We start from the raw sequence: 23,053 nt of genomic DNA, 5'->3' as shown, positions 1-23,053 counted from the left end.
AGAGGTGCCGCAGCCAATCACATACGGGAGGGAATATATCGGGAGTTGTGGGGGAGTAGAGGAAAGAGAGAGAATGCCAAGGTTCCCCCTTGAGGAAGGCAGTTAGCCGTTGGTCAAGCAAATGGGTGGACGTGCCGTTTCCCCCTCGTGCCCTCTGCCGGTTCCTCGCTCGGTCTCAATCCCGCCGGTACTATAGATATTAAGTTCATTTCACTCGGGCCCTTGTGTAAATTCATTAGAATATAAGACCGGTGTTAAATTAATCACTGAGCGTTTGATTTCTGCATGACCCACAGTAACTTAAGAATCCCACGCGACCCAGGTCGGGGTCATAATTTTGGTGTCAGGTGTGGGGTGCGCTGCGAAGCGCTAATTAACGTTAAATATAGCGATCTGTGGGGTACCATAGTGTGCGTCGTAATACAGTGCAATACGCTAATTGGTCAATCGTTAACCAACTGTGGGTCGTTGAGGTTGTGCCAACTTGATAATTAACCGCAAAAGTGAAAAACAGTGAGGTACAATGGTGTATAATACACGAAGCACGAGGGCCCAGATGCCTGACGGTGATGCCGAGGGCGTGAGAGACGCTAGAGCGGTAGAAAGTAGCCCGGTAAGGAGCGAGGTAGATCAAGAAATAGACGGACTATATGCATTTCTTAAAGCGTTCATGGAACGGAGACAGCGTGGGGGGAAAACCAGACGAACGCGAGGGACTCGGACAGTAGCAGACCGTGTAGCAGACCGTCGGGAAACACGAATAGTAACGGTGAAAGTGTAACCAATGGGACCACATCGTCGGAACGTATGTTACCGCCTCCGCCTCCGCACACAGATAAAAGACCAGGTCCTGTAAGAGAATTACCAGTCCTTGGAGGGTACGTGCCGGAATTCGACGGTTCGCGGCCCAAAGAAGGTTTCCTCTCCGTAGAGGCCTTTTTAACGTATGTGGAATTCGCTACGGAAAGGTGGACGGACGAGGAAAGAGTATTGCTTGCCAAACAGAAAATTACCGGGGACGCTCAGCGTAGGATGGTAGGTGGGAAATATGGCTCTTTCGGAGATTGGAGCGATTTCAAAAAGAAAATGATCCGCCGTTTTGGCCTCCGGGAAAGTGAACGAAGAAGGTTATGGGCAGCCTACCACCCCACGATGAGGGTGGGGGAGACTGTGGCCTCTTTTGTCGACCGACTGTCACAGGACTATGATAGTCTGGCACCTGAACTGGCTCGATCGGAAGACGATAAAGATGCCTTCTGCAGGCATATATTGGAGAAGGCCTCCCCTCAGGTGTGATCGGTATCCTCTACGGAAACGCAGGACTACAAGCGCCGTTAGAAGATGCTATCCCAGCCATACAATCGCTAGTGGATACCACACGGCAGGAACAAGAAGGAAGTGGGGCTGCTCCCCGCCCTTTCGTAGCTGCCGCCGCCCGTCCTGGTACAGGAAGACGCGCCCTACCCGCCCCATCCAACTCCAGGGCTGGCCCTAGTGCCAAGCGTCAGAGGGGAGCCCAGGGAGGGGGGAGCGTGGATACGACCAGGGGGCGCTGCTGGCAGTGCGGGAGTAGGGGTCACTGGCGCGCCCAATGCCCCTTCTTTGGACAGTGGGGTTGTTATGGGTGCGGTGCAGCTGATCACCTGGTCAGCCAGTGTACAAAAAACGGCGTCGCACCAAATCGCGGGCCCCCTCCCTCAAGAGGAAGGGGAAGGCCGCGAGGAAGGGGAGGAAAGCGAGTGCCGACGAACAATCCCCCTCCGGCACTCCAAGGGCCAGCGGCCGCCGCGACCAGAGGAACGACAGAGGGCCCAGTCGGAGCGATGCCACCTCCAGCCAGCAAGTAAGAAGGGACCTACCCCCGCCCCGTGGTGCTCCCCCTGGCCCCGGGGTGAGTGCTTCGGTAGGAGAGGCTGGACGCCCGTCTCCCTCCGCCCCTCTCTCTCACGAGGATGGAGATGGAGCTGTACCTATTCTAGAAGTGGGAATAGGCACGGAAAACCACAACGCATTATTAGATAGTGGGGCATGTGTCTCTTTGATCGAGGAACACTTAGTGACGGGCGCCATTTCGGCATCGAAAGGGTATCTAACGTTGCACAGTGCCAGTGGGCATACCATCGTGTTGCAGAGAAGAGTACAGCAAACTATCTCCCTCGGTGGACGAATGTTCACTCACAAATTCTATGTGGTGCCTACCACCCACCTCCCTGGCGTTCCCATTATACTGGGAATCGGGTTCGTGAGCAAGCACCGAGTGCTTCTCCTTGGGGTAGGGGGAGGAGAGGTGAAAGTGGCGGTGCCAGTAGGAGAGGGACAGTACCAACGGGTCTCCATACTGGGGGAAACAAAAGAAGTTGTCCGAATTGCCCTGGCCGCCAAGGGGGATACGGGAGTGGTGCCCACTAGCCCTGAGGTGGGGGAGGTGATCCCACCCGCCTATCTCTACTCCCTTCCCCTCGTCCCGGCAAGGAAACTGCAAGAGGGAACGTTGGTGTATATAAATCCCCATAGAAAGCAGGCAGACTTTATGTTGCCTGGTGTCGCTACCATCGTCGATGGCAAGGCAACTGTCCCTTTTGTAAATGTGAGTAGTAGTAGATTAGAATTAAGTAACGAGTCTCTATGTGAATTGGAAGTGTGTTCCCTTGTAGAAGCCAATAACGCAGTGTTGGCCTTGACTACCCAGAGTCAAGGTCACAGCGAAACTCGGCTTAGAAAATTATTGCAAACAGCTGTTAAAGCAACACCTTTGAATTATCATAGTTGCGTATTAGAAATAGTAAGGGAATATCAAGAAACGATGGCGATAGGAGAAGAGCCTCCAGGGAGAATAGATAAGTTACCTTTTAAAATAGAAACAGGAGATCATCCCCCTATCCGAAGTAAGCCTTACAGAACACCTGCCTGTCATGAACAAGTAATTGGGGAAAAGATAAAACAGATGCTGGATCAGGGAATAATTCGGGAAAGTGAGTCTCCCTGGGCTTCTCCGATCGTTTAGTTAAGAAAAAAGATGGCTCTCAGGCTGTGTGTTGATTATAGACGATTGAATGCCGTTACCAAGGACAACGCCTACCCATTGCCCTCGATCGAGGAACTTTTGCTTAAAGTAAGGGAGAGTAAATTCTTCACCACATTGGATCTTAAGTCTGGCTATCATCAAATACCCCTTGATAATGAGAGTAAAGAGAAAACGGCCTTTATAGCGAATAATCAGCTATATGAATATAATTTCCTTCCCTTTGGATTAAAGAACGCCCGTGCTCATTTTTCACGAGTAATGATGGGTAACCTGATACAAGTTTTGGAAGCATTAAGGCGTCATGGTATGAAAATAAATTTAGAAAAATGTAAGTTTTTCCAGGCCGAAGTAGAATTTTTGGGTCACCTAGTAACATCTGAAGGCCTTAAGCCTTGTGCCGATAAAGTTGTAGCAATTAAAGAATTCCCACGACCAAAGCATGTGAAAGATGTAGCCAGCTTCCTCGGACTCGCGGGTTACTATCTGAAGTTCATTAGGAACTTCGGACAGATAGCGAGACCGTTAGACTCCATTAAGGAAGCAACTTGATTTCCAATGGGGTGAGAAAGAGGAAGCAGCTTTTCAGAAATTAAAAGATGCACTAATGAGCGACGAACTCTTGGCTTATCCGAGGTTCGATCGCCCTTTTTTTGTGACCACAGACGCAAGTGATATTGCGATAGGAGGAGTAATCTCCCAGATTGACGATGAAGGTAATGAAAGACCAGTTTGTTTTGCATCACGCGCATTAAAAGGGGCAGAGAAAAATTATAGTACCTTCGATCGAGAGGCTTTGGCGGTCTTATGGTTGCTGGAGAGAGACCGTTATTTTTTGTTGGGACACAAAATAAAGATTTTCACAGATCATCAACCATTAACATATCTGTTGAAGAAAAGCGAGATTACAAATCGCCAAGCTCGATGGATCGAGCGAATTTTAGAGTTTGACATCATAAAGATTGAACATATCCCAGGGAAAAGTAATAGGGTGGCTGATGCTCTCTCCAGGAACATCATACGAGTAACAACTCGTGCCGCAAGGCGCAAGGAAGAACGACAAAAGAAACCTCGTGACGTTGGTGGCGCAGGCACTGCAGGCGATAGTGCCAGCAACGTTCCGACAGTTCCGAACAATGACAGTCAAACAAACGTAAACGCGACGCGCAGGAAACGGGAATCTCGCAAGCACTCTCAGGTGGATGAGAATGCCCGAGGCGGTAGCTGGTTAAATGCAGGTGGAACTCCGTCCGGGGGATTCCAGAATAAATGCCCGGAGAGTGAAAGTGTGGTTGATTTTTGTGGTTGGAGTGTGCGAGAATTGGTTGAAAGTCAGGTGTCTGAAGCTTGGATTAGTCAGATCAAGGCTTGTGTGAAAGGTGAGAGCAACGAGTTCCCGAGTTCTGTGCATCTGTCAAAAGACGCCTTCTTCATTGAGGGAGACGTCTTGTTGTGTAAATATGAAAAAAGGCCCGGAGATGTCCGAGCCCGAGTCGTTCTTCCTCGAGCCTTAGTAGAGAGAGCCATACACATGATTCATGTCAGCCCTTATGCTGGGCATGTAGGTATAGAAAGATCTCTTAGAAGAGCCCGTGAACATTTCTTTTGGGTTGGCATGCGTAGGGATATAACTAGATTTGTAAGTAATTGTAATGTATGCAACATGATGAAAAAGCACAGAACAGTGATTCCGAAGGCCCGATTATGGCCTGTGGTGCCGGTGAAGTGGGATAGAGTGCATATGGATGTGGTAGGACCACTACCTTCAGTGCAAGGACAACCTAGATATATTTGTGTATTTGTTCACGCGCTTCACACGTGCGCGCAATGATAGACAAATCGGCAAAGGAAATGGCTAAAGCGTTGCATTCCCTAGCAAATCGATTCGGGTGTCCCAGAATACTAGTGTCGGACAACGGCCGTGAGTTCGTAAATGAACTAATTCGCGAGTTTACGGCCCTCTTACAAGTAGATCACGTTACCATCGCGGCTTATCGGCCGTCTGCTAACGGACTCGTTGAGTCTCACAACAGAGAGGTAGTCAACATCTTAAAATATCTCATCGGGGATAATCCGACTTCCTGGCCGTCTCTGTTGCAGACAGCTGAGATGGCTATTAATGCCACATATAACAGCTCGATTAGGGACACACCCTTCTTTTTGATGTATGGACAAGACATCCGACTGCCGTATTCGGTGGTCTTGGACCCTCAACAGATGCCCCTTTATACGGTGGAACAGTACCGGGTGTGGTTTTGTAACGCGACCCGACGTGTGTTCCAAGCTACGCAACGTCTGCTGTTGAGGGCAAACGAAAAGTACCGCTTGCGGTACGACAGACGGTTCCGAGCTCACGATTCCCCAATACAGGTTGGAGATCGAATCTACTTGAAGAAAATGCAAATGTCGAAACACAAGCTCGAACCGTCATATATGGGACCGTATCGTGTGAAGGAGATCAAACACTCCTCTGCTGTGATTCAGCATATTCGCACAGGGGCTGTGAGCGAGCACCACCTGTCGCACTTACGTCCAGTGCTCGAGGACAGCGTAGTGTTTTACACCAATAAACCAGTACCCCCGTACCCGGGGTTGGCCGGGTACCTGGGAGACGAGCCAGAAAAAAATACCGGAGCGCAAGTGGGCGCCCCACCGAGAGCACAAGACCGAGCTCCCGAGCCTATGTCATACGTAAATGCTGTTGCAAAGTAAATGAAAGGGGTCAGTGAACAGAGTCTGTAAATGCCAACCCACGTCTTTGCCTAGGATTCAGAATCATACCAGTTGTTTATTTTTTTTTATTTTTTATTTCTTGTTATCTCGATCAGATTGTAATGTGTCACGAATTTATGTTGTTTGATATAGCTTGTCCAAATTATTTTCAGAACAAATGTTATTACCTGTGAATCATATTCTTATGTGTAATTTTGTTTTGATGTGGTTATGTTGCTTATGTACGTTATTTTATTCTTTTGATTTGTTGTTTTTTATTTGTGTTAAATTTGTCGCAACACCGATTCCATCCTATTTTATCTTTCATAAATTACACTAATGCTTGTAAAGTTTTTTTTAATTTTCACAGATGATGAAATTTTTGTTTGTTTGTGCCTGAATTTCCAAATTTATTTCTATGGTTCTTTAGTTATTTTTTGATTTTTTTTTTATGTGATAGTAGTAAATGCACATTGATGTTCCAGGAAGATTTTTTTTATTTCCGTAAAATTCCATTGCATTATTTTTGTTCTGTGTATGTTTAAATTATGTTTTTGTTATTTTGAAGAATTTAATAGATTAACGTGATACAATGTCATTAAAAATGGATGCCATGTGTCGTGATTGCCAAGGGCAGTGGCTGAATGTGTAAAATTTTCTGTCTTTTTGTTTTCACCATTTTGTTTTGGTTATGAATGATTTCTTTTTTTTTTATTTTGATCTGTTCCAGGAAAGAGTGATTGTTCTTAATTTTTTTTTATAAAGATCTTATGTTGTTGTAAGACGTGTTCAATTTACTTGTAACCTTTAGTTTGTACACACGTCAAATGGCCCCCTTTAAGATAGTTAATTTGAATTTAGATAAATCAGTACCTTGAGGAAAGAGACTCGAGATGGGACAAGGCGGAGACTATAGCTTTGCGAGGACGCAAAGAAGTTTGGGGAGGGAGTGATAAGCCATTCTAGAGGGCTTATAAACAACTTCCCTAGAATATCGGAACATCTTACAAGACGCCATGAGGTCGTTAACGGTCATTCTCTCTCAGATGAAGAAAGTGTCACCTCCCCCCAAACATACCCCCCCAAAAGTTCGTTGGTTCTTTAGCGTCACCTATATTGGCACCCATTGGTCAATAGGCCTAAGGAGAGGTGCCGCAGCCAATCACATACGGGAGGGAATATATCGGGAGTTGTGGGGGAGTAGAGGAGAGAGAATGCCAAGGTTCCCCCTTGAGGAAGGCAGTTAGCCGTCGGTCAAGCAAATGGGTGGAAGTGCCGTTTCCCCCTCGTGCCCTCTGCCGGTTCCTCGCTCGGTCTCAATCCCGCCGGTACTATAGATATTAAGTTCATTTCACTCGGGCCCTTGTGTAAATTCATTAGAATATAAGACCGGTGTTAAATTAATCACTGAGCGTTTGATTTCTGCATGACCCACAGTAAACTTAAAGAATCCACGCGACCCAGGGTCGGTCCTACATAATATATATATTATAATATATATATATATATATATATATATATATATATAATTATATAATAATACATATATTATATATAATATATATATATACATATATATATAGATATTATAATATATATATATATATTATTATGTATATAATATATTAATATAACTATATATATATAGACGATAGTACATATTTATATAATAATATATATACCTATGTATATAGATATATAACAATATATATAGATTATATATATATATATATATATATATATACAGTAGAGCCTCAGTTCTCGACGATAATTCGTTCCAGAAGGAGCGTCGAAATTCGATTATTTCGAGAACTGAATCAAGTTTTCCCATAAGAAATAACTGAAAATGGATAATCCGTTCTTGACCATCAGTTATTACCTAACCTTGCCTTTTTATACAATACATTACATGTAAATTACAACTAAAGTTCAAAGTTAAATAGATATCATGTTCAAACGTATATTTTAAGTAATTTTAAATGTGTAATATACAGTATAAAGAAAACTACCCTGTGTCCAACTGATTGTTGACCAAGCTCCTAGGCTACCTAGGTAAATAGTAAGTAGAACGTAGTGAAAGTGGGTAGGCATAAAATAAAACGTGTTGCTAACATAATAAAAGCATTGAAAAGCAAGTTCTAATTATTACAGTAAATTAATAAACTATTAAAATTAAACCCAATCTATATTTATCAAAAACTTGCAAAAATTTGCCTACAGTAAGTCGGCATTTAAGGATGGTAGAGCTCAGAGATGGATGTACGTCTCCATGTCTCCATGCTCTTCCCTGCTCTACCATCACATCGCTGGATGTAGCGAGTATAGGCTGATTCAGTCTGATAAGAAGATAGTACTGATGAACAATGCCATTAAATAAAACTGGCAGAGGGCACTCTGTAGGCTGGCATTGTTTGAACCATATCATTGGTATTTTTCATTTTAAAAGAAAAGTAAGAGCATATTTGGAATCCTCTTAAAAAGTTCTCGCAGAATAATATATTTTTTCCCCCTACAACTAATATTAAAGAAGTTACAATAGCCAGATATTTGGATATAAAATAGTACTACCTGGTTTAAACAACCACCCCATATCATCAGTATTTTTCATCGCAAAAGAAAAGTAAGAGCACATTTGGAACATTTAGAACCCTCGTGAAAAATTCTATCAAAATGATGCTTCTATTTTTCTCTACAATAATAATAAAGAAGTTAGCATTGCCGGATATCTGGATCAAAACGACCCGGGTAAAACCATCCCTATGAAATCTACATAAATTGTCTGACTTCAATTCGATCCAGTAGTTTCGCTGTCTATAGCAAATATACACATATCAACATTCTACTTCCAAACCCTGATCTCTTTGTTTCCTTGTTCTCAAGCTATAGCTTCCCATCATAGTTTAAACACCAATTCTGCCATTCCTACAAGGTTATTCATGGTCCTATCAGTATCCCCTATAACTGGCACTTCTGTCCACACATCTGATAATCCTTCCCAAAATTGTTTCTTCAGAAGTGTGATGAGTAAACCAAGAATACATGCATTACCTTCTCCAAAGGTCATCTTAATCCTCATTAATTCTCTATATCACATTTGAACCACTTCTATAACCTCTTTCACTCATTCATTTTTGAACAGTAAGCCTACTGATTTTCTTGGCTCACTTGTATTTAACCTAAATTTATATAATAACTTACCTCCTGAACACACACATTTCATAGTTGTTCTAACTGGCATCTTGAGCACTTCCCTACTTTTCCCACCTTTGTTCTGATGTTAGCAGTGATTATTTTTAACAAATTTTCTGTATTTACATCTTTATTATATATGCTGAAAGATATAGAACTAAAATCCTTTTTGCCATTCTTGAGAAACAATTCCGTATATACTAATATACGTACTGGCATCAAAGAAATAACATATAAGGAACTTTCTCCTATCTCAATCTCATTTGCATCCCCTACAGAATGAAAAGTCTTATCCACCACTAAAAACACAAAAATACATTTTCCTGAGTCATGTGAATGAATCTGTTACCCCGTCACTCCTTTCCCCCTGATAAAATCAGACCCAGTTTTCTTCATGCATCAGAAATCTTGGTCAACACCTATTCACACTGGGTTACAAAACAGACAATGCAAGTGCCAAATGATAGAGTACAGTGTTTAAAGTGCATGTAAAGTAGAACCAAAACTCCTACAATGATGAACTTAGCTTCGTCAAGTTACTAAAGTTATGCTGGAAGACAGTGGATATAATTATAAACTAATATTAAAACATACATAGAATCTACTGGTCACTTTTTACTAGATATGTATGTATATAAATGTGATAGCCAAAATGCCCTCTGAACTTCTCGAATTCTTCATGCTTTTGGGATATGCTTGTCAGTACAAAGCCTCAGATCCAAATATGTACAAGAAAAACGAAGTGATCCTTATATCCGGTAATGGGAATTAAATTTATATGGTTTATCTGTCTAAAGTTTCTCGTACCTTCTTGCAACATGATGCCAAAATTTTCTTCCCAATAATGGGAAGAGATTACAAGTACAGCTACATTCCTCCTCTTTTGGCAGTCAACCTGCTTCTAAAATTAACTCACATCTAAGCAGTCTACCTCTGTCTGCATTCTACACACAGCACCACGAACCTGACCTCAGCTCAACATGCAGAATCAAGCACTTGAAGTAAAGAAGGAATCAAAACATATTTACAGTGTACAATATGGGAAATCTACTTAATGCCCCAAATGACATTTTAATTATATTATCAGGTAACTGATGATAAATAAAACATGATCTTTAATCCTATTTAAGTATTTTTTGGGTATGATGAGAATGAAAAAAAATCTCTACAGATCATTTTAGTCTGCTTTAATATTGTTATCAAGCATACATAAATGCAACCACAGATTTGATTCTTCAAGCAAAATGGCTCAAACAAGTCATTATGCTCATGGCGTGTGAACAACTTGCACTTTAAAAGGGGTTACCTTTTTGCAGTGTTCCTTGATCTTTATATGAAAAGTAATTACTATATACCTTAGGAAGCTGTTATAACAGCCATACTCTGCAATGTGTTAAGCAGTATTATAGGAAATACATTAGAACTCACCTTTACTAGTTACTTTAGAGGTGAATATAATAAAAACAGGAGTGAATTAATAGTATATCTTTCACAAAGTCCTTAAAAACAAATCCTTAGCCATGACCATAGTCACTGTCTTTTATACTGGTATGTTTGCGTATGCTAAGCTGTATTTTAACCTGGTACAGTACTCGGTCAATGGTAAATTCAAACGCAAATATCTTCAAATCAAATTACTGTTCTGAAATTGGTATAAAAGCACTGTAATTTGATTCAAATTACAAAATCTAAAAATTTTCAGTCAACTCCTTATTCGGTCAAAAATCCGTAACTGATTTACTCCTGGCTGCTTAACAGTTTTTTAAAATCTAGAGGCTACATGTTTCACATGCATCTGATTACTTGATAAACAGCCTATATGTATGATACAGTGTAGTATGTAGTATGAATGTGCAACCAACAGCAGCATCATCAGTAAAGAAAACAAAAGCATACTTGACAATATAGTCCTCTAAAGGATTTTTTTTATAAAATGAGTTGATGAATTTTCATATTTTTTCTATCTTGAGTCTACCCTTTGCTAGATCTTAGTTTGAATGAAGAGAAAAAGTCCACCTGACTTACAAGATAGCAGCAGTTCTTGCTGTTTGTTAGAGAGAATCATTTTTGTCTAATCTTGAAATGACAAAGAATCTTCGTCCTTTCTAAAATGTAACAAACACCCATCATCATTGTGCTCAAGTGGAGAGTATAACAAGGATGAAAAACATTTGTTAAGTATGACTGGTGCTTCCACACATCCTTACCTAATGCCACAATACACGTATGACATATTCTTCCTTCATGAGATACTGTAGGCCATGTGGAATGATGTCACTATATTTAATGGTTTGGATTACAACCAAATTTTTTCAATACTATCAGAAAAAGTTTGCTTCTGTTTATTTCATCATAAGCCCAGTTATACAAACTTGAAATAAAAATTACTGAGTCACAGCTTACTCTGTCAAACAGAGTTCAATAATTTCCCTAAGTTCACAAATGACTATTCCAGGGGTTATTTAATATTAGATATTTCTTTGATACAACTGTAAGATCATGTAAAGTGCACAAGAATTCTGACTTGGCTGATTTTTTAGCAGAAAATATTTATTGTTGAATGCCATGAGCTACTTATTACGTATGTCATTAATAAAGTTTTAGATCATGTCAAGATTAGTGAAACCACTATTTTTCAAGACAATATTATACCAATTTGATTTATATATACATATACATATACACATACAAACATACACATATATACATATACAAAAATCAAAGCAGTATAATATTGTCTTGAAAAATAGTACATTTGCTAATCATGACGCGATCCAAAGTTTTCCTTAAAATCCAATTGTGGGACAAAAAGCTCGTGCTTGGACCAGCTTTTTTTTAATCCTGTTATACATTTCCTTAACGTTACCATTGTCAGTATTAGTTTGACTTTGCGATACACAAAGTGATTTCAGTCTCTCTTGAGATGCCTTTACTTGTCTGACGTGAGGGCTTTTTTTCTATGCAGCAATGATACTTAGTCCCCTTTTGTCATGAACCACATTTGCAGCTTTCCTACTCTTGTTACCTGCCACCTAGACTCACACCACCCATAAATTCACCATACAGTAAAAATATATTAGGATATCAATCACCCTTTATCATCCCCACCAATTCATTTTTGTCTTCATCAATCTTTACTGCCACTCTCCATGTTTACAGTACTAAGAATACCTTTTAAATATTTTTATTATGAATTGTATTATATATTGTACCTATTTGGTCTTCCACAGTTGACTTGCATCTTAAATTGCTGAACAGAAGAGTTTCATAAAATAGCCTGATCTTACAATAATCTCCACCACTGCTGTTCAATTAGCTCAATTTGTATCTTGTATAGCATAACATTTTACAAGTTTTTGATCACTCTTTGCATTTAAATCCTCACAGGCTATACCATACATAACCTAATTCTAGATTGGCAATCCATTCTAACAGTCTTACTGTGACAAAGTTATGGAAAGAGCCTCATAAATAGTAGTTGAACCACTGGAACTTCAAAAGTTGAAAACCTTTTATTTAATATTTATCATACATTCTTTGTTATATGTCTTATTTATTTTCTTTGTTAATTCTCTTATGAAGTTTTTTTTTTTATTAATTCTCAGCTTCTTCCTCTAAACTGGGCTGCTCCCCCTACCGGAACCCTTTGGCTTGTATCGTTCTTCCTTTCCAGCTAGGGTTGCATTGTTGCTTGTAATACAGTAATAGTAATACTACTATCTTTAATAAAAAAAATAATAATAATACATATACCATACCATTTCAATTCCATTGCTTTGTTCAAATGACTTTGCTCAGCCCATAATTTTACAATGCTTGATTGTTGAGTGTTTAAGTCATTGCAGAAGAGAGGAACAAGGATCTTGAATAAAAATTCAAGAAAATGGAATAAATACTTGAGAATATGGAATTTAGGTATTATCTACCATTGTATAGCACTTACAACATTACCATATAGTAATTATAATGATTGGAACAAACAGAAAATGAATGAATAACATTCTTGTCAGGACTGATGGACAACAAACATGGGAAATGAAAGGGTGAATTAAGGTTTCTCTTGACATACTCGGGTAGAAACACATAGGTTATGAAAGTAGTATATGGCAATCATCAAAACACACTTCCGGTATCCAACTAGATATACTAACAAAGGTAAACCACACGGTGTTAGTCAGACTCCAATGTTTTTGAGATCCACAATCAAATTTCCATAGCATATCCAAGCATACAAAATGACAAAATATTCCACCATCATACTGGGTTCTAATATTAATAATGTCTTGAAACTTAACTTTTACCATGTTGAGCAGTAAAATTTTATATATTAGCTGCTTAAAGATTAATCTACCAAATGTGTAAATCACCAGAAAAGTTAGTCACAGATTGTTAAGGATAACAGTATGTCAAGGAGGTTAAAGAAAATATCACAAGACGTAAATAGTCACTCTCAATTCCAGTACATACGTAATCTTCAGCATGTTGAATAAAGCAATATATCTATTATTTGCACTGAGAGTATCAGCAAACCCGTGCATTCTGCAAATAAAAAGTGTTCCTGCTACATGATAAGCACTAAAAATCAATAAACAAAAGAAATGTTTTATTGCCAGAGTGACTGTCCATCAAAAGATGATGTTGTTCGTATGGTGTTATTACGTTGCATGGAACCAGTGCTGTCCATCAAAAGAAAATGCATTTAATAAAACTAAAATGCTCAGAACAATACATACATAATACTATCAATGGCAATATAAAGTAGAATTAACGTGACAGACCGACACAAATTAAGCTGCAATGTAAAAAATGTTATCTAAATAATTCAGAAAAGAAATACTATATTTAAGTGATAGAATGCTTCACCATATTTCATGGGAAGCCTTGAGACAAAGAATATCCATATCTGATAAAACATTAAAAACTGCACCCTGTACTATAACCTGCAAATAGCCATAACTTTGTAAAGAAACCCATGTTTTTATTAAAAAGAAAAAAAAATAGGATAACATGTACATATGTATACAGACTTATAATTCCTCCTCCTATGGAAAGCATCTTAGGCAGGAGGAAGATTGTACGATTCTGTTTATTAAAAAATTATCTCCATTCTATTAAATTTCAAATGCAGTTAAGAGTAAAATGCCAACAAAAAGTCAAACCCTATGTACATTATTATAATAAGCAGACTTACCTGCACATACCAGTCAGTTTGAGCAATTAATTCCTGAATTCACGGCACACCATAAACCATAACCTTTTGCTTACAATGAAAAACTTAAAGTTTGCTGATTCTATTTCTTTAACTTGCATAAAAAATCATTACTGGAAATTGACATCCCATTAAAGACTGTTATACATATCTACTTTTGTGTGTGGAAATGACACAAGAGAGCAAGTATGACACACCAAACACAGGAGTCAAGTTCCATAGTGATGTCAACAATAGCAGGACTGACATGGTCACAATAATGGCAAGAATCAGTTGTCGAGGAAAAAATCAATATACTGTACAGCAGCACTTAGCACAACACATTGTGTTATGAAACGTCCATTAGCATCAAACATGGATGTCTGCGACAGGATTAACCCCATGTAGGTTAATCTTTAAATGTACCTCTTCATTTATGACATGGATTAAATGCCAACTACATGGATCAAAATTCAGTCATACATTCAACAGTGTTGTAACTATGTGTAACTTGAGAGAACAACTGTTCAGATTCCAATTAAAAACCATATTCTCTTATATGGGTTAGTTTGCTTCAAAGATTTATTTTAAATCATCACTAAAAACATGAAATGCTTTGTTTCATTAAGATTGTCAGTGATCTCAAAAAGTGAATGAAAATTATATTAAATATATACAAGCTGCATAAGTTTGCATTCATTCTGTATATTTCAAGGGCATTTGACAAGAAACAACTATGTTAAACAATCATAACTTTTTAAAATATTTATTCACTAAATATGCTGTCTGGAATTAAATATTTCCTATAATGGATAGTGACACTGATGATGAACATTTTGCCATAACTTATTTTTCTTTTTGTTAAATAATATCACAAGTGAACAAGAGTTAACTCATTTCAATCTCAATCAGTATATTTAGAAATACATTTCTTACCAACTTGAATTCAAGATCTGTTGCAGCATACGTGTGACACTGCCAGTATGCCAGTACACAATTATTTTTACTCGTTTCACTACACCTCGATCTTGGAGTACAGTCATCCACCTGACAGCCATTCATATCTTGATTGGTTTGTAAATTGGCTTGTAATATGTAATGCATAATTTTTTGTTGATGTTTACAGTCCCAAGCTGTGACTAAAGAATATACACAGTCCCCGGGTTACGATAAGGGTTCCGTTCCTGAGACGCGCTGTAACCCGAAAATCGTCGTAAGCCAGAACATCATCAAAAATCCTAAGAAAACCTCACTTTTAATGTCTTGGGTGCATTCAAAACTATGTAAACTGCATTCTTATTGCATTTTCCATCAGAAAAACCTTTAAATATTGATTATTCTGCATTTTTGGTGTCATAGTTCTTCTGCCAGATCAGTGTTGTAGGCGTCGTAACCCTGGAAATAATTTCTGATGAATATAATTGAAAAGCGCCTTAACCTCGGAACGTCGTAAGCCGAACCTGTCGTAACCTGGGGACTGCCTACATGATTTTTGACAATGTAATATTGAAGAATCTGTTAAAAATTTTAACATCTTTAATATAATTTGATGTGAAAAGTTGTACATTAATGAATTTATAACATACTAAAAAAACAATTACACAGTACAAATATTCATGTTGCCTGTAAGTACGTACATAATTTACATAAGGTGTTTTGTGATGATCCACTTATGATAATCCTATTTATAGACTCTATGTGAGCTTTCAGCGACAAACACTTCTTAGACTTTTCTACCAAGATTTCTTCTGTGCATTATGTCCTATGCTATCAACTTTAAAGAACTTTGAGTGGACCATTCACATTAATGTATATAACTATGTACTACTATAAATACTTTAACATCAGTAAAAATTATGACACTGAAAAAATAAATTTCCAACTATTATAAACTCTCTGTACCACTCTGTCATTTAATTCCTGGAATAAAAACTACTAATTTCACAGCTTTGTACAATTACTGTTATAAAAACCACAAGGACAAAAATACATACCGTAAACGCTCCTTCCATGTTGCCTCCATCTCTTTGATCTTCAAATTGAAGTCCTCTTTTGCTAAGTTTAGGTTTTTCTCAGCATCTTCAGTCTAGTTAGTAAAAACAATAAGATACATAATATTACTATTTGTAAAATAATGCTGAAAGTAGTGTTTTGGATGGAATAATAAAAGAACAGTTGCTCTTGGTAAAATAAAATAGCATACTGTACACTTACTTTCAATTTGTTTATTTCATCATTTCTTCTACCACCCTTTCTACACAACACAATGTTAAATGTGGTTGCTATGATGGAAGAGTGCAGATATTAACCATGTACCATACATCTCAAACATAATCAACTGCAGTCATGGCTTTACTTTGACTCTGTTTTCACTTCCTAAAAGGCTGACATAGATATAGTTATTATGACTGTGGTAATGAAAGGGAGTGGTCATTAAAGGCATTAGCAACATGGTCTGAGTCCTAGTCTGTTAGTATTCATGATTTATAGTGCAGCTTTGCTTGTTCTTGTTTATCAGTTACTGTAATGTAATGTACTTTCAATAATAAGCATAATCCAATTCAAGCCCCTTTTTTTTCATCCCATTTGATTTCCTGCCAAGACAGTCAAAACTTCTGGAAACAATTCCCACTGGAAGTTAGCTGAACTGTGGCTGGAGGTAAACTTTATCTGTAACACATGCTCGAAAGAGGCCGAGAGCAAATCTTCCTCTTCTCCAAGGAGGAAAGGGTAACTGACAACCTCTAGCCTTGAAGTAGTAAAGCCTGTCGTATTACTCCTTCAAGTCTTGGGTGAAAGCTTGGAGGTCAGCTAACATCCCTGATGAACAGGTGTTCATTCAAGCCAATTCATAACCCTTTGCCATATCCAATACACACACTCCCTTTCCACTCCTTACTCCAAATCCATGGCATCCCCGAACTTCCTCATAGCCATGTTAGTACTAAGAACTTTATCTCAAGTAAGAAAAATCTAGTAATAAATCTGAGATCATCTGACCAAGAATTACCATATGCATGAACAAGTGTTATACGAATATTTGAGTACAATAAAATATGTCAAAAAGATCTTACCATGCACTAAAACTTAATAAAATGCATTCTTACCTGTTGTACAATAGCTTCATCTTTAACAAGGATTTCATGGGACAGCTCTTTTAGTTTTTGCTCCAATGAGTGTTTTTCTTGCATGGTGCTCTCAATCTGCTTCCTTAATTCTTCTTCTCTAGACCTAGCTTGTGCCTCTGCTTGCTCTATTTTGTTTTCATATTCAGAGATATTTTTCTTTATAGAGAGTTCTTTTTCCTTCAGTTCTTCTTGAAGTTCTTCAACTTTCTTTTCGAGTTCTATTAACAATGACTTCTTTTCTCTTATCAAACTGTCAATCTTTTCTTCACGCTGCTTAATGTTTGCCTGCAAGTCTACAATTTGGTTGTCTTTCAAATGATTTTGATCGGTCAATTCTTTAACTTTATTTCTATGTTCTTCCTGTAGATCTTCCTTTTCTTTGGCAAATTTTTGATAGCTTACTTTTAATTTTGAAAGAGTATCTTTCACTTTTGTCACCTCACATTCTGCTGCTTTTGATACCTGCTGTACTTCACATTTAGCCTTTTCATACTCATTATTTTTGCTGGACAGCTCTTCCTTTAGCCTATCATTTTCCATCTCTAACGTTTTTGCATTTTCTGTGCATCCTTCCATTTCCCCTTTCATTTTCTCATTACTTTCCTCTAAAGCACCAATCTGTGTCTGAGCTGTTGACAAGAGCTTCTTTGATTCTTCTGCCTCAGATTTTGCATCTGACACAGCTTTCTTGGAATTCTCTAATTCTTTCTTTGCTGTTTCCAATTCTTCTTGCAATTTTATCTTTTCCTGTTTTATTTTCTTTAGTAAGGCTATATATTTCTTCTTTTCCTCAAGAGAGGAAGTTAACTCAACCTCGCGACTCTGAACATCAGCTTCGAGTTCCGATACTCGGACACCAAGTTCCTCTTCACTCTTGTGAACGCTTTCCTGCAGGTTCTTGATTTCACCATCCTTATCTTGAAGAACTTTTGTTAGATCACTTACAGCTTTAGTAACTTCATTATTTTTCTCCTCTTTCTGCTGAACCTGAACGTTCAGACTGTCTATTGTGCTCTTGTACTCCTTTTCAGATACAGCTTTCTCATGTAACTCTTTATTAAGCTTTTCTATTTGTATTTTACTTTCATCTAATTTTTGTTTGTATTCTTCAGTCTTCTGGTTCAAATTAGCCTCTAATTCACTCACTTTCTTAGTTAGCTCTTCATTTATTACATTTTTCTCTTTCATCTGGTTTTCCCAGTTTTTATTTAGACTATCCATTTTCACAGTCACCTCGCTAAGTTCACCAAATGCTTGCTGACTTAGACTGTTTGCCTTTTCTTTGGTTACCTGTAGCTCAGAATTCAGTTTATCCTTGTCTTCCTTCAACACATTAATCTCTGTATTTAGTCTGTCTGTTTCCTGTTTCAGTTTTATGTTTTTGGCATTGAGTTCCTCACTTTCTGATTTCAAAGCTTTATTCTCATTGTCTAAATTCTTCTTCTCTGTTTTCACCTGTTCAAGCTCTTTCTGCATTGTGCACAACCTTTCATTAATTTCATCTTTTGACTGCTTCAGATCTTCTAAATCTTTCACAACACTATCTCTTTCTGCCTTTAAACTCTGGGCTTCTTGCAAATGTAATTCTTTGGATTTTTCAAGTTCTAGCACCTTTTCATTCAACTCCTTGCAAGTAGATTCTTTTTCATTTTGAATAGCAACTAATTTTTTATTCACAGACTTTAGCTTTTCTTCAGTAACAATGGTTGTTGCTTTAGTTTCTTCGAGGAGCATTTCTTTATTTTTCAACTTTTCTTCAGCAACAATCACCTTAGCTTTTAATTCTTCTATGGCTGTTGTTTTAGTCTTCAATGTCTCATGTGACTCTTTGAACTGAAGTTTTACACTTTCTAATGTTGCCTTAAGGTTTTCAACATCCTTTTGAGAATCTTTTAGGGTCTGATTAAGTTTATTATTAGTTTCCTTTAACGTTTCCAGCTCACTGGAGGCAGCCAAGGCACTGTTAGATGTATTAGTCTGAATTTGGTGGAATTCATTGAGTTTGATTTCCATTTCCTCTTTGGACTTTTCCATTTCCTTCATTTTGTTGCTACAACTACTGTTATCCTTTTTCAGTTCTTCCACATTTAATTCTAATTTCTGTATCTTCCCATTGAGCAACGAGTTTTCATTCTTTGTTTCCTCAATCTCTTTACTAAGTTGATCCTTCTCACTGGTCAAAGTCATTACCCTTTGCTCTAGTTCTTCTTTGACCTTTCCAATGTCAGTTAACTGAGTCTGTAGCTGCGTCCTAGAGTCTTTAAGCTCTGATACACGTGACTCTAGCAACTGGATCTTTGCCTCCACCTCCTGTTTGATGGCAGCCACAGATGCTTCCCTCTCCTGCTCCTGCTCTTCAGCTTTAGCAATGCTGGATCCAAGTTCCTGTTTGAATACATATAAAAAAAAATTAAAATGGCATTTCCCACAAGACTTTGTTGAATAAAATACTTAACGTGTAAAATATGTACAACAAATTAAGTTTCAAGAGAAATTTCCAAACACCTACAGATGAGATTTAACATAATTCCTAAGCACAATGAATAAAAATTACCATGAACATGAAATTTTCATTATTAAAATGAAGTTTTATTGTATACTTACTGAACAATTATAGAGCCGTGATTTCCACGAGCGGCAGGATACTAAATTCAAATTTAGCGCGTCGGCGTCGCCAACACTGGTGGTGATGACGTTTCATCTCCCTCCACTCGCGGGAGAACCAGGTACAACTGCCCAGGTGAATCCAATTCTTTCTGCCCGTCCGTCCACCTAAGGGGAGGAGGGTGGGTATAATCATAATTGTTCGGTAAGTATACAATAAAACTTCATTTTAATAATGAAAATTTCATTTTTATTGTAGTTGTCTTACCGAACAATTATAGAGCTGATTACACATTTATGGGAAGTGGGATTCAGTGGACCACTAGTATTTTCAAATGGTTACATTTATTGCAATACCAGTAAACACTCAAGGTGTCTGTTGTACCTTACCTTGTAAGAGAGCTACAGCAGACTGTTACTGCCTCTGGTCGGTGCTCTTCTTACTATTGTAGAGGAATTGGAATTTGACCAAAGTTAGCCTCTACAGGAGTGGAATCCTTCCGTAGTTCAAGCGAGTCAAGGCTGACTGACGGAGGATAGTAACAACAAAGATTGCCCTTGCCCTGGGCTAAGACCAGAAATTCAATCATACAAAACATTTGTCACCAACACCAGATTTAAAAACATATATACCCAACCATTGTAAAATCTGACCTAACAGACTGGTGAGTATCCCAGGTACTCAGTACCCCCAGCTTCCCTTGAACTCGACAACCTATTCAAGGTGAAAAGTTAGCATAGAGGTGCGACCCCTGTGCCGTTTCTCCCAACACCATGCCAGAAACCGCCACCGGACCTAACGTTTTACAATTCTCGAAAACCGTTTCTATCTCTTTGAGATAATGACTCGCAAAAACCGAATTCGATCTCCAGAACGTGCTCTGAAGAATCGAAGCTAAAGATAAATTCTTTCTGAATGCTAAAGAAGTTGCCACTGCTCTAACCTCGTGAGCTTTAACTCTCAGAACGGAAAGATTGTCGTTCTCGGACTGCAAGTGAGCTTCCCTGATAAGCTCTCTAATAAAGAACGATATAGCATTCTTAGAAAGAGGACGAGAGGGATTTTGAACCGAGGTCCAGAGCTTAGAAGATTGTCCTCTAATACCCTTAGTGGCAAACAGATACTGCTTAATAGCCCTGACTGGACATAAGAGCCTTTCTTCCTCCTCATGTCCAACCAAATCAGATAAGTTCCTTACCACAAAACTCCTCGGCCAAGGATTAGAAGGATTCTCATTTTTGGCTAGAAAGGTCAAAGATACCGAAAATACAGCATTGCCTTGAGAGAAACCGACTCTTTTGTCTATAGCGTGCAATTCGCTGACACGCTTAGCAGAAGCTAGTGCAATAAGAAAAAGTGCCTTCTTAGTCAAGTTCCTGAGTGAAGCCGACTTCAAAGGCTCAAACGGTGGCCCCATGAGGAACTTAAGCACCACATCTAAGTTCCAATCCACTGTATCTTGCGGGAGCTTAGTGGTTTCGAAAGACCTAATGAGGTCCGACAGATCTGAATTGGAGGAAATATCCAAACCTCGATGTCAAAAAACCGAAGAGAGCATGGCTCTATATCCTCTGATCGTCGAAGGCCAGTTTCTTAGAGTTCCTAAGAAATAGAAGAAAATCTGCTATTTCTGTTAAAGAGGTCGCAGAAGTAGAGACTTTAGCACTTCTACACCACTCTCTGAAGATTCTCCACTTCCCTTGATAGAGTTTGTTAGAAGACTCTCTCCTACAACGAGCGATAGCTTCTGCAGCTCTTCTTGAAAATCCTTTCGCTCTGACAAGATTCCGGACAGTCTGAACCCTGTCAGAGCTAGAGCGGACAAGTTTTGGTGGAACCTCTTGAAGTTAGGTTGTTTGAGAAGCCACTTCTCTGGAGGAAGAAGTCTGGGGAAGTCTACTAACAACTGGAGAAGGTCCGGGAACCACTCTCCTGGGCCAAAAGGGAGCGATTAACGTTAGTGTTACATTGCTGTGCGAAATGAACTTGTTCAGCACCTCTCTTATTAGACCGAACGGAGGGAATGCATAAGCTTCCAGACCTGACCAATCCAACAGCATTGCGTCCACCGACCAAGCTAGAGGATCTGGGACTGGAGAACAAAAGAGAGGAAGACGGTTGTTCCTTGATGTCGCGAACAGGTCTATTGACGGTCGTCCCCAAAGGCGCCAAAGTTTCTGACAAATCTTGTTGTCCAAAGTCCACTCCAGAGGTAACACTTGCTGTTGACGACTTAACTCGTCCGCCAGGACGTTCATCTTTCCCGGAACAAATCTCGGGACTAGCTGAACCTTCGCTTCGTTTGACCACAGGAGGAGATCCCTGGCTGCTTCGTACAGAGAGAAAGACTGAGTCCCCCCCTGTTTCCGCACGTACGAGAGAGCCGTGGAGTTGTCGGAATGCACTGCCACTACTCGACCTTCTACTAAGCTCCGAAACTGTCTGAGCCCCAAGAAAATTGCTAACAGTTCCTTTACATTTATGTGGAACTTCTTCTCCTTCTCCGACCAAGCTCCTGAAGTCCGTTGATTTCCCAGTAGGGCTCCCCAACCTGTGTCCGATGCGTCGGAAAAGAACTGTAGGTTCGGGAGGATGGGTCGTAAATCTAACCCTTCTTCCAACCTTGCTCGAGAGAGCCACCACCATAGGTCCTCTTTTATTTGATCTGTGACAGGAAAGGTAATCGAGTCTGGTTGTGTCTTCCTGCACCAAGAGGCTCTCAGGAAAAACTGCAGAGGTCTCATGTGCGTCTTCCCAACGTCACAAATTTCTCCACTGACGTCAATTTGCCCAGGAGCCTCATCCACTGATTGGCAGAACTTACCTTTTTGTCCAAGAACTCCTGAACTGTCTCCAGACAGCCTTGAACCCTCTTCGGGGACAGAAAAGCCCGAAAAACTTGAGCATTCAGAATCATCCCCAAATAAAGGATGCTCTGAGATGGAACCAACTGGGACTTCTGTTTGTTGACCAGAATTCCTAACTTTCTGGCAAGATCCAGAGTTTGTTCCAAGGTCCCTTTCATGCACCCACCGACTCTCTGATTCCGACCGGAGAAGCCAATCGTCCAGATAGAGGGAGATTCTTACTCCTAATATGTGCAGCCAGCTTCCTATCGGGGATAGAACCCTGGAGAAAACTTGAGGAGCGGTCGCTAGTCCAAAGCAAAGCGCCCGAAACTGAAACACCTTGCCTTCGAACATGAACCT

The 23,053-nt window shown here is 39.3% G+C and overlaps 1 protein-coding gene across 15 annotated transcripts in view; it reads right to left on the bottom strand.

The window, feature by feature from the left end:
• LOC135212752 (early endosome antigen 1-like) overlaps positions 1-23,053 on the bottom strand; it is a 278,033-nt gene that overhangs the window by 77,786 nt on the left and 177,194 nt on the right. For 14 of the 15 annotated variants that reach the window (XR_010313979.1, XR_010313978.1, XM_064246495.1 and 11 more), the window contains 3 exons: positions 17,219-19,624; positions 16,106-16,197; positions 13,391-13,462 (listed from right to left, as the gene is read on the bottom strand). Coding sequence is in view for 13 of the 15 variants with exons in the window: in XM_064246495.1 (XP_064102565.1) it covers positions 13,391-13,462; positions 16,106-16,197; positions 17,219-19,624 (2,570 nt within the window). In the remaining 2 variants the exon portion in view is untranslated. The remainder of the gene's footprint in view (positions 1-13,390; positions 13,463-16,105; positions 16,198-17,218; positions 19,625-23,053) is intronic. The other variant, XM_064246493.1, reaches the window with a different exon arrangement.

This window comes from Macrobrachium nipponense, chromosome 41 (assembly GCF_015104395.2).
Source record: "Macrobrachium nipponense isolate FS-2020 chromosome 41, ASM1510439v2, whole genome shotgun sequence".
NCBI lineage: Eukaryota > Metazoa > Arthropoda > Malacostraca > Decapoda > Palaemonidae > Macrobrachium > Macrobrachium nipponense.
The sequence above is the reverse complement of the archived record's forward strand: the minus strand, read 5'-3'. Positions and strand labels throughout refer to the sequence as shown.